This window comes from Pteropus vampyrus, unplaced genomic scaffold, assembly GCF_000151845.1.
Source record: "Pteropus vampyrus isolate Shadow unplaced genomic scaffold, Pvam_2.0 Scaffold138, whole genome shotgun sequence".
NCBI lineage: Eukaryota > Metazoa > Chordata > Mammalia > Chiroptera > Pteropodidae > Pteropus > Pteropus vampyrus.
In genome coordinates, this window is record NW_011888919.1 from 442,862 (window position 1) to 455,172 (window position 12,311).

Below are 12,311 nucleotides of genomic sequence, written 5' to 3' on the forward strand. Positions count from 1 at the left end.
CAGAATTTGGAAAGAAATCACTCAAAGACAGAAGGCTACTCAGCAACAAGCGGGTATTGTATAGTTGACCATTGAACATGGGTTTGAACTGCAGGTCCACTTATAGGGTTGTTTTCAATAAACACCTGTACTCTCCATCTGGTTGGGAGTCTGGATGTGGAGAGCTTACTGTGCATTGATCTACGATTTTATATAGGGAACTTGAGCATCCATGGGTTTTGGTATCCACAGGAGGTCCTGGAACCAGTCCCCAGTGGATAGCGAGGGACAACTTAAAGTTTTGGGGGAGTCATGGCTTTTCCACTTTTGGAGGATTAGCACTCCAAACTACCGCGCGGTTCAAAGGTCAACTGTATCCAGCTCGGGTGTATCTCAGATAATATTTTGAGCGAAAGAAGCCAGAAACAGTATGTACTATATTGTCCATTTATGGGAAGACACAGAACAGCCTCAATTGGTCTATGGTGAGAGGAATCGGCCATGGTGACCTGTGTCAGTGCTTATTTTCTGGAAGAGGGCACAAGGGACCTTCCACGATGCAGCAAATGTCCTATGTCTTGGTAAGCGGGACGTTTGCACAGCTGTAAACACTAGGAAAAGTTAACCTGCACATTTAAGATATGTGCATTTTACCCTATGTATATCATCTTCCAGTTAAAAGTTTTGTACGACTCATGGTAAGAAATTGACTTTACGCTGTAAACTGCCTGCAGAGGAATGCAGGTATCCCTCGATATCTGAACTCTCACTCTACCCTTAGTCCAAATAATGACTTGCTCTTTTTTTCTTTTAACCCCAAATGTGTCATTTGGAGCAAAAACCTGTGGTGCAACTATTTTTCAAGTCGTGTGACTCGGGGATGTGGATGACACCAGTTGAGGCTCACCTGTCCTAACAGGATCCTGTCTTGTGTGCTGTTGAGGCGTGTTACGCATTACCGATATTATCTGCCTGGGTCCCTGTGAGGACTAATGCCTGGAGGCACGACAAATCTGGGCACAGTAGATGGCGTTTTGATCATCTTTAGCATTTTTTTTTTTTTTTTTGGTTTAGTTACATCTCATGACCATTGCAGTATGGAAATACAATTCATCTGCTCCCAGGCAAAATTGCACATTGCATTCAAACGTAGCCACTAATGAGTTCATTAAGTGTCGAATAGTTAAGTAATTGGTGTTTTCAACGCTTTCTATTATGCCAGAACCCTTGGTGGTTTTTTATAGAAGTGTTTTAAGAATGTTTTTAATGATATTTGGGGAAGTCTGTTGGGGTTTTTGGATGGAGCTGGGAGTGCATTATTTTCCTTGCTTAAAATCGTTTATCCCCAGATAATCTGTTTAATGCTTTTGGGGGGGATGGATTAGATTTAGATTATGAGGAATGCCTGTTTAAAGAGGTACATACCCTATGCGTGTAACATATTGCATATACTATATATACAACATGTGCGTATACAAAAAATAGGTAACTGGGCCAAGTTCCACCAAACAATACTTAGCCATTTTCCTGTTCCATATTTTAAATGTGTGGAGCGCATGCCATTAATTTGCCTAAAATGTTGGTATAGGTCATACCGGGAGACTGGAACCTTCTGGTCTCCTCGGCATTGGACAGGGGCTTAAGGTGGCTCCCAGACCTGGTCCCCATGAAGACGTGTGCTCTGTGAGGGAGCAGCTTTAGTCCTGTTCACTGCTGTACGCCTAGAGCACAGCATAGGACCTGGCACATAGTAGGTACTCAATAAATCTTTGCAGAAAGACTAAATTGGGGTCCAGCTACAGAGCTGAGTCCGTCATCCTGGTTCAGATCCTGCTTCTGCTACCTGCCAGCTACCTGACCTTGGCCAAACACTGCCGAGTCTCACCCTCTGATGACAATGGCTGTTTTGCCTCACTCAAAGGCTCTAATGAAAGAAAGTTAAATACAAGCGTAAGAAAAAGCACCTGGATGGCCACTCCCTGGGCTGGACTTCACCCCACCATCTCCTCCTCCATTGCCCTCCCCTCTCTTATGGGACAACCCTCTTGCTCCTTTGAAGGAGCATGGCTTTGGAGGGAGGGCTCAGGCTGGCCCTGGTTTGGGCTTGGGCCTGGGTTCTGGGCTCAGAGTGGCAGTATGGAAGGGCAGGCAGGCACAGGGGAATGATTCAGTCTTGTCCTTCCTCATGATAGATCAATGTTTCTAGGTCTGTTGGACTCTCCCCCACATCTGCTTTTTGGGGGTCGACCTTACTGAGGTATAATTTACATACAATAAACTACAGCCATTCAAGCGGACGATTGGATGAGTTTTGAAAGATGTGCACACTCGTGAAAACCCACCACTGCCATCAAGATACGCCAGATCCCCGCCACCCCAAAATTTCCTCCTTGTATTTCCCTTCTTCCGCCCCCAGGCCCAGGCAACCACTGACCTGCTTTGGGTCACTAAGGTTTTAGAAATTCACGTCGGTGGAATCACAGTATGTAGCTTTTTGCATCAGGCTTCCTTTACTTAGCATGATGCTCTCGAGATGTAGTCATTTTTGCACAGAATCGGTGGTTCATTCCTTTGTTTTTAATCTTTTTTCCCCCCAGTCACTGAGGATTGCACTGTCTGCATGTACACAGTTTGTTGATCTCACCAGTTAATGAACATTAGGTGGTTTCCAGTTTGGGGCTATTGGGCATAATGGTGCAGTTGGACACAGGTCTTTGCATGCCACCTGCTTTTCATGGCAAATATTGTGTAATGCCCAGGGCGAGTCACAAAGAATTTATTACCTGGTAATTGCACTGGCTCATCCAACAGCAGCTGGCAGCCTCTTCCCTCCCACTGTCCAGTGTTAACCCCTTGGCTGCTGGTCAGGGGGAGGCCCAGGGGGTCCCCAGGGAGAGCCAGGAGGCTAATAGTAGGGGACTCAAATCCATAATTCGTGTTTTTGTGTTTAAACCACCATGCGCATGTGCTGGCTGGAGAGTCAGCTCTTGGGAAGTCTTCTTGGCTCTCCTGAAATGAAGTTCACAGATAAATATAACCTACCTGCACATGATTTTAAAAGTAATCTCTACATTGCTCTAACTGTAATAAAAGGAGAGTGATTTATAATATGCATTTCTATATGTGAATGTGTGGACCCATCTCTCCAGAACCCAAGGAGGTAGCCAGACATTCATTCGCACTTGTGATGTATGTGGCTCCAACACAGCTGGAAACACTGTGGTGTCGGTGTCTAATTACCAAGAGCCATGTAGAATGTGATTTTTTGAACTTATTGACAAGCCTTGGCCAAGTTTTGAACAAAACACGATACAAATTTTCCTCATTTTATGTGGTTGTTGCACTTCCTGGAAAATTTAGAGTCTATTTTATAACCTTACTAAAAAAAAGACTTTGCGTTTGCATGAAGAGTTAGGTTCTGGGCTCAGATAATTCTTAACCCGGTTTTTCAATGTGGTTGTTAAAATATTAAACTACTTCTGTTTTTTTTCTTGTTAATAATACAAGAGGAATTGAGAAAGCAGTAAAATTCAATAACATGTAATATAAACTCGCTAGTTCAAGTTAATTGTTGCTATGGGTTTTGTCATATTGTTGTTTAGTTGAAAATAGATATTGGATATACGAAACTATCGGACAATATTATAAGGGCTAGAAAAGTTTTTAATGTATTACTGTTAGTTCAGGAACAGCAAAGAGAGAAAACACTATGGTTGATGCTAAGAGAAGTTCTTTATCTATTGAAATCCCAAGTCACCTAATGATTCTCAATTTAATGGGAAGTTGCTAGAAGCATTTGATGTGGTTCCCTCATCAAATCACAGCTAAGACAAGATTATATATCTATACGTTATTTTATGTATATGCATGTATACAGCTGTATCGATCAAGAAATCATACTGACAATTTCTAAATGAAACACAATCTTTAAATAATTTGAGTTGAGCTTTAACTATGTTCTTGGCAAAAACTTAAAGAAATGTGTATTTACAGATAGACCGTTTTGATTACTTGAGACAAAAAATATTTCAAAAATTGGATGCATATATTGATTTATATATTAATTTATATTCCCATATCAGCTGCAAAATATTATGAACATCATTCATCCTTCATGAATTTCCGATGGGACATTTTAAAACCGTATGTGACAAAGGACACTGCTTTATCATGTGCAGGTGCTCTGCATAAGACATTTCTGTCCCTGGGCCATGCTGAGAGCTAGAGCAGCACCCCACCACGGTGATAACCAAATCATCCCCATGTTTCCAGAATGTTCCATGGGAACCCAACAGTCTCTGTGAGCCACTCACAGGTTCAGGACGTTTGAGCCTCAGGAGATTGGGCCAAATCTGCGCATTTGTCTTCTCTTGCGGGTCTGTGAAGCCTCCTCCTGTAAGAGTTTCACGTTTCAATCCCCGACCTAATCTAGAGGTTCCGAGAGGCAGAGGCAGCGACTTGCCTAAGGTCATAGAGAAAGTAGGTGGCCAAACTGGGTTGCAAATCCAGCCCTGACTCGCAACCCGTTTAGCACTCAGGGCACCCCTGTGGGGAAAACGCTCTCATTAATTGCATTTCCCAGGTGCCAAGCACAGGTGCAGAGGCAGTGTCTCCGAGGCCCCGATTCACAGTGGGAGGGAGCAGCAGCCTTGGGGTTTGAAGCCAGAAGGCTTCTACTTCAGAGCCACCCCCGGGGTGTGGGGGACAAGTCGTTGGGATGAGGCAAGGGAAAAAAAAAAACCAAAAAACTTCTACACTTATAATTTTAAAATGGAATAATTTAAGCCTTATTACTAATATATAGCATGAGAGTAGTACTTGGATATAATTTATAAATAAATACACATATTGGGGACACATGCCCGAACAGTATTTACTCTTAGGTGCACGGTCACAAAAGGCAGGCTGCCGTGAACTGCTTTGCCTGCTAAGTGGTGCGAGGCCCTCCGGGGTACCGGTGCTGGAAAGGGGCGCCATGGGTCACTTCAGTGTGGGCTCCAGACTGACTGCCTGGCTTCAAGTTCTGGCTCTGCCGCTTTCTAAGCTATCTGACCTTGGGCGAGTGACTTTACGGGACTGGCCTCAGTTCCCTCACCTGTAAAATGGAAATAATAGCAACTCTCACCTGGGAGGGTCGAGGCGAGGGATAAACCAGTTAATTCGTGGGACACACGGAGAACGATGCCTGGTACACAGTAAGTACTTAATAAGTGTGAGCTACAATAATGAGGTAACACGGTTAATAAGCAGTGGGGCCCAGATCCAGAACCCCACGCATTAACCGCAGCCGCACCTCAGAGCTCTGAGTCTGTTTCCTCCTCTGTAAGAGCAGCACGCACCTCACAGTGCTCTCCCAGGAGGGAAGGTCATCCTGTCCCGCCGGGCACAGGGGCTTACACAGAAGACCAGACTCAAGAGCTGTAAAAGCTACGGACCGAGGTCCTGGGCTTGCTGTCTCCTTGGCCCCGCGGTAGGACAGAGGCGCCCTCTAGTGGTAGAGGCAAGCCCAGCAGCCAAGTGTCCTGCGCTCCATGGGCTAGGCATCGAGCGCAGAGCGCTATCACTGAATCCTGGAGGAAACTGAGGCACAGAGAAACCGGAACACTCGCCCAGGGCCACCTAACTAGTAAGTGGTAAAGCCAGGGTTCCAATCGCGGCAGTCCGGCCCCAGAACCTACACCCTTTCTCCCTTTCCTTCCAAACCTCTGTCCCAGCCCCGAGCCCAGGGTTCCCGGAAATCCTGGGCACGGCAGGTTTCAGTGTCGCGACTGTGCTGGCCTGCCCACCAAATGTCAGAGGCGCCAAACACAAAGGACGGTTCCCCTGACCCCAGGCGCGGGAGTCAGGGCCTCAGCCGCTTCCTGCCAAACTCAAGAGTGCGGGGTTGGGGTACTCAGGGTTCTCGATGACCCCGGGACCGAACTTGAGCTCCAGGAAGCGGCGGTAGTTGTTAGGCGCCTGCGCCACGAAGCCGGCAAAGGGCAGGGGCACAAGAGGCTGCAGGAAGTGTTCGGGGAACTCGACATCCTGCCGGTGGTCCAGCCACGTGTCCTTGGTCATGACCCCGTTGCGGGGGTAGAAAGGCCACAGGTCCACGTGCAGGTGGTTGCTCTCGCTGTACTGCACGCGGAAGAAGTCGCCCTCTATGGCCTTTTCCCACACGAAGCCGCGCTCGTCCACCACCGAGCCCCCCTCGGCCCCCCGCAGCTGCTCGCAGTTGCCCACGTCCTCCAGGTAGATGCCAAGGTCCACGTCGTAGTCCCACGGGATGATGTCCCCATGGCGAGCGGCCCCTAGCAGCGAGCCGCCCTCCAGCCAGTAGCGCACGCCGGCCGCCTCCAGCACACCCACCACGTACCGGGCGGTCTCGCGCAGCGCGCGCAGGCAGCACGGGGGCGTCCAGCGCCCCTCGTACAGATAGGCCGGCGTGTCACCCACCACCGTCCCAAAGCAGCGCGGGGTCTCCTTGCTGCAGCCGAACCACTCGAGTCTCCCGCCCTCCCACCTCACCAGGCGGATGCCCAGCGCCCGCAGCAGCGCGGCCCGCCGAGCGCGCCCTTCGCGTTCCGCCTTCCAGCGCGCGTGCGCCGTGGCCAGCGGGGGCTGGCGCGCCGCGGGGAAGGTCAAGTCCAGCAGCTGCACGGTCCAGCCACGCAGGGTCGTCTGCAGGAAGAGGCCGGTGCCCATGGGTCGGGCCAGCGGCGCCGAGAGGTTGAAGAGGTCGCGGGAACGCAAGAGCACCACGGCGTCCCCATCCAGGGCGTCACAGCGGGGAGCGGAGGGGGCCGGGCCGTAGCGGGCTGTCCACTCTCGCAGGCTGACGTTCAGGGCCAGGCACCGAGCAGGGTTGGCCGAAGCGACCGGGGCGGCCACCAGGCGTGCGCCTCCCGCCCGGAGCACCTCCACCATGCGCTCCAGCTGGCCGGGTGTCTCGGCCCTTGCCCCATCGGGTACCAGGGCCACGTACTCAGTGGTCACGTAGGTCTCAGGCCGTGAGGCCCCGGAGGTCCGGTCCAGAGCAGGCTGGAGCAGTGCCAGGCGAACACTGGGGATGCGGGGTAGGGCCAGGGGTGGGTAGGGGAGTGTGTCGGCTGCTACCACCACGGGCTGGGCTGGATCCTGTTGCAGGAAAGAGTCCACCATTTCCGGCACCGCGTTGTCAAAGGCCTCGAACTCCCGCACCAGGATGGTGACATGGGGGCCGGGGGCAGGTCCGCGGCGGGGACTCCGGGCCCGGGAGTTCCTGGGCTGGTGCTGCAGCCACGAGACATAGAAGAAGACCAGGAGGTTGAGAGTGATGGCAGCCGCCAGGGCAGCCTGGCAGCGGGTGAGCCGCATGGAGCCAGTTCTGCGCCCTAGATGGGCCTCCGGGGCATCCTGGGGAGGGAGGAATGGAAGAGGAGGCTGGAGCTGGTTTTCAGCAACCCCCCAACCCATCCTCAGCCTTGCCCTTCTTTCCCACCGCTTTCCCTATTTGGTTTCAGCTCTGACTTCCTCTCCTCCAAGAAGCCCTCCCTGACCTCTCCTGACTGGCTTGCACTTCACTCTGGGCTCCTTCAGCCCCTTGGGTGGTCCCACCATTCTAAGTCATTACTGTGTAGGGACCTGTCTGCCTCTTCCCACTGGACTGTGAGACCCATGAGGGCAGTCCGGAGCCTGTCCTGGTCACTGCTGGGTTCCCAAGGCCACCCAGCACTGAGCTAAGTACACATTAAGTGTTCAGTTAAGATTTTATCAAATGAGTCACCTTCTTTTTTCTGTTCAATCTCACCCTTCTATTCACTGTCTACTTCTCATTCATAAATGCCCTGGACCCCATTCCCAAGCCCGACTTACACCTTCTTCTCTACCATTCCCTCCTCCAGGAAGCCACCCCTGATTTCTTCCTCCTGTTCCTTCCACACCCTGTCCCTGTCTCCAGAGTGAGGCCGATGCCCTGCATGCAGCCTTGGCCCCCAAGCCCCTCCTTCACCACCCCCCTTCTCACTTCCTCAGATCCTGTGCCATCTGGTCATCTCTTCCCTGACGGTCAGCCAGATGATTTTGGTTTTACAAAAAAAGCTAGAAATGTTTTCTTAAATCAGAATTGTCCTCATTTTTAATGTTGGCTACTAATTTTTTTTTTTTAATGGAGTGGGTCGAACTCATAGAAACAAGATGTGGAATGGGGGTGGCCGGGGGCTGAGGTGGTGGGGGAATGGGGAGATGTTTAATGGGCTTAGAGTTCCAATGTTACAAGATGAAAAAGTTCTGGAGATTGTTTGCGCCATAATGTGAATATACTTACTACTACTGAATGATACACTTAAAAACTGTTAGGGTGATAAGTTTTGTTACGTGTATTTTATCTCAATAAAAAAAAAAATTGTTAAATGGAGGGGGCTGCATTCAAAGAGGCTGCTAGCCTTAGAACTCCCTCTCCCATTCATTGGCTACACGCCTAAGCAACCGCCAGATGGCGCTGTCTCCGTGTCCCCATCTCAACTTGAAGATTTGGCGGGTCTCCAGCACAGGAATGTAACTAACTCTCTGGGTTCTGAGCAGATACTCAAAAAAAGGTTCCCATGGAGGATTTTCATAGGTTTCTGCTCTTCCCAGGGAGGGGGACATCAGAGACCCAGCCAATCTTCCTAGCTCCTAAATACTTCTGACCTTTCTCCCCATTCCCACAGCTCCCCCTTGAACTTGGTCCACCCAGACCCCTACTCAGCCTCCCCTGGCCTCCTGACCAAGTCCTCTCCTCCTGGCAGCCAGAGGGGTGGGTCTTCATAAGGCATAAATCTTATTTCTAAGCCTTAGCATATTCTGTTCTTTCTACTCAGAAGTCTCCTCTTGAATACCCCTTCTCCCCTGGGGAACTCCTACCTGTGCTTTAGGCCGCAGCTAAGATGGTCCCTCCTCCAGGAAGTCCTCATCCAACCCCAGACTAGGTCAGAAGTCCCCTCTGGGCTCTCCTATCCCAACCCTGCCCATTTTGGTTTGGCACTGTATGGGGATGGGTCTGTCTTCCCCACTAGACCCGGGAAGGTAGAGCTGGGCTGTCTCCATGACCACTGTGTTCCTAGCACTTGGCTGGGGTCAAGGTTTCTGTGGGTCTGTAAAGCCCGCTCGGGTCCCTGAAGCCAAACTCTGAGCTGTGGCCATGTGCCTGGGGGCCCGCACTGGTCTCCCCATCTCCGCTCTCTCTCCCACCCTCTCTCCCACCGGGAATGCCCTCTCGCCCCTCTGCACCCGTCCCAGTCCCGCTTACCCATCTCTGACCCAACTTGGATGTCACTTAAGAATCTGAGTTGCACTTTAAGAGTGACCTCTTAATCTTTAGGACCTTGGAATTGCCTTCTGGGCCTTCGATGGATCCTTTCTTTCCTTAGTCCTTCAATATCATGTTGTAGGAGCTTGTTGAGCTCCTCCAACATGCCAGGCACTGTTCCAGGCACTGGGACACAGCGGTGGACACACACACACACACACACACGCAACACCCCTGACCTCACAGAACTCACATTTTTGTGGGTGGGAAGAACCTTTGGAACCACAGAATCCCTGAGTCTTAAAAATCTTAGAGTCTTAGAGCTTAGGTGCACAGCACAGGAGAGACCCTTAGATGTTTTTAGGAGCTTCTAAAGATTCCGAAGAGACCATCCTCCGGCTCTGCTTTTGTTCCTTACTGTTTCCCACCTAGCGCCAGGAACTTGAATTAGTTACTGTCCTGCGTCTGCTCAAACCCTTCCATGGCTCAAAACTCAAAGGGGAAGCCAGTCTTCGCTGTAGCCTGTAAAGCCCCACGTGACCTCCTTCCCTCCCCCACTCGCTCACAGCTCCTGCCACACTGCCACCAAATGACATTCAAATACATGCAGGACACTGTGGCCACAGCACTGGCTTTTCCCTCTGCCTGGATACTCTCCCCAAAGGTATCTGCACGTCTCCTTCCCCATGGCCTTCAGGTCTTTGCTCAAATGTCGCCCGTCCAGTTAGCTCTTCCTTTGGCCACCCTATTTAAAAATGCATCTTCCTATTATCTACGTATTTCCTCTGCCCCATCTCTGTGTCATTTTTCTCTCCTACTGGTTATCATGTAGATTTTACTTATCTTGTTTATTGTCTGCTGTATGCCCAGAGCATAGCTCAGTGCCTGGCACACAGTACGTACTCAATAAATGAATGACTCCAATTGTTTGGATGATGAACCTGTGGCTCAGAGACAAAAAGGATGCAGGGACCAGGACCCAGTCTCCATATCCAGGCCCTGGCTCCTGCCACTGTCTGTCTGGCTGACTCTGAGATGGGAGATACAGGACGGAGGACAGAAACTGGGTCCTCAGAGACCAGAGTGTATGATGGCTCAACGAAGAGGTACCAACTACTGAGTGAGTGGACCACAGGGTGAGCGGACAAGGTCAGTTTGGACTTCCCTAATTATAAGGGCTCAAAACCCCTTCGCTGAGGCAAGGTGGATGAAAACATGATTTTGAAGCTCCAAATATTCTATGTGTTTCTCAATATTTTTCATAATAGGATACTAATATCAACAATTCTAGCTGCTCATGATGTGCTAGACCCTGTTCTAAGTACTTTATACATATTATTAACTTGGTTAATCTTCTAGTTATGATCACATTTAAAGATGAAGAAACTGAGGTACGGAGACGAGAAGTCACTTGCTCAAAGCCACACAGTTGGAAAGTGGCGGACCCAGGATTTGACCCTAGAAGCTGGCCCCAGAGTTGTGCTTTAATCCAATCAATTCTGTTGTCTTTTTTGGGTCCATGCAGCCCAACTCTGAGTCCATTCTCTGTGAGCCTTCTCCAGCCCTAACCTGAGGAGTGCTTTCAAAGCGAAACATGGCACATCAATTAATTCAACTCACTAAGTCAACAAAGCTATTTACTGAGTACCCTCTGTGCCAGACCCAGTGTTCTGGGACGTGGAATGAATAGGGCAGTCACTGAGCCAGCTCTCCAGAGGTAGGGAGACAAACAATTTACAGATGGGGAAAGAAACCAGCAGGGGGCATGGCAGAGGAAAACGGACTTGCTTTAGAAAAGGTGGTCAGGGAAGAAGGCAGTTAAGCCAAGATGTTATTTGTCTCTCCGTCTCCCACAAAATAATGTTAAATGGATCTAGACTCACAGCCTGGGTTCACCTGGCCTGAACTCTGATTTGTCATGAACCTCAGTTGCTGCATCTATAGAATGGGAATGTGATGGGTAGAGAAAATGAGATATGTGGGCGAGCCTTTGGGAAAGAGGCAGTGGCAGTGTCCACATCAATGCTAGTGACACTAAGAGACTTCTTACCTCCTACATTGCAGGCTGGGGGAGCTCCAGGGGGGTGGTTCCAGCCCAGCTCAGCTGCACTGCTGAGAGAAAAAGAACCAGAAAACCCCAAATGAGCCAATTTCGTACAATAGAGCACAATAGCATCTTACTTTCAAGAGTGGCCATGAGAGGGTCAGGGAATCATTTCTCTTGAAGCCCCATAAGCTCAGACACTACCTGGAGCATCTCAGGAATGGGTGGGAAGGATGTCAGTTATAACAACCTATAACCATCCCTCTCTCGTGAATGCATCCAGAAAGGTAGGGCTAGAAGAAACAAGCTGTTACCATGACAATCTCTTCCCTTTACATACTCCATCCTGAGAGAAAATCCCAAAACATCCCTACCTTGATGGGTCTGGTTCAAGTTACTGGAAGGGGGACTGCCACTCATGGTAACGGGGACTTGGCCTTGCCTGTTCTCACCTCCCTAGGGATGGTCAGGCTCTGTAACTATAGCAACTACTCCTCAACAGAGCATCTCCTGGTTGGTTTGGTCCATGGACCTCCCACCAGGGGAAAGGAGGGGAGATGGTTACCACGGTAATGCCGACTGGGTGGCTGGGGGGAAGGGTTGGGAAAGAGGTGTTTCCCTCAGTAATCAGTATCCTTGGGGCTGGGGTCCTTTCTACCTGAGTGTTAGGTAAGGTTGCCACAGTAACCAATGAGGATAGAGGCAGAAGGACCACCAGGGATTTAGGTTACCTTAGCAATCTCCTTCTGGTGCAGGGACAGGAGGGGATTGGGGAGGGAAGGCTGGGGGTGTTCCCGGCTGGGGAAGAGTTACCATGACAACCGACCCGGGCTAGGAATCAAAGAGGATGGGGCCACGGCTGAAACCACCCCTGGTGGTCGCCCTTTCTCTCAAAGAGTGATAGTGATGCTCCAGGAGAGCGGTATTCGGGTCTGAAGAGGGTTAGACTCTTTGTGGCAAAGCGCGAGGAGAGGGACAGAAAGCGACCCCCGCCCCCAAAGTCCCGCTCTCCCCAGGGGCCACCCTCCGCGGGGAGCG

The 12,311-nt window shown here is 50.3% G+C and overlaps 1 protein-coding gene across 1 annotated transcript in view; it reads right to left on the reverse strand.

Moving 5' to 3' along the window:
- Positions 1–3,692: 3,692 nt before the first annotated feature.
- Positions 3,693–12,311, reverse strand: part of FKRP (fukutin related protein) — a 9,681-nt gene continuing 1,062 nt past the window's right edge. Inside the window, exons 2-3 of the mRNA XM_011367901.2 lie at positions 11,280–11,341; positions 3,693–7,356 (exon numbers count right to left, since the gene is read on the reverse strand). Of these exons, the coding sequence (XP_011366203.1) occupies positions 5,830–7,317 (1,488 nt within the window). The 5' untranslated portion in view covers positions 7,318–7,356; positions 11,280–11,341 and the 3' untranslated portion in view covers positions 3,693–5,829. The remainder of the gene's footprint in view (positions 7,357–11,279; positions 11,342–12,311) is intronic.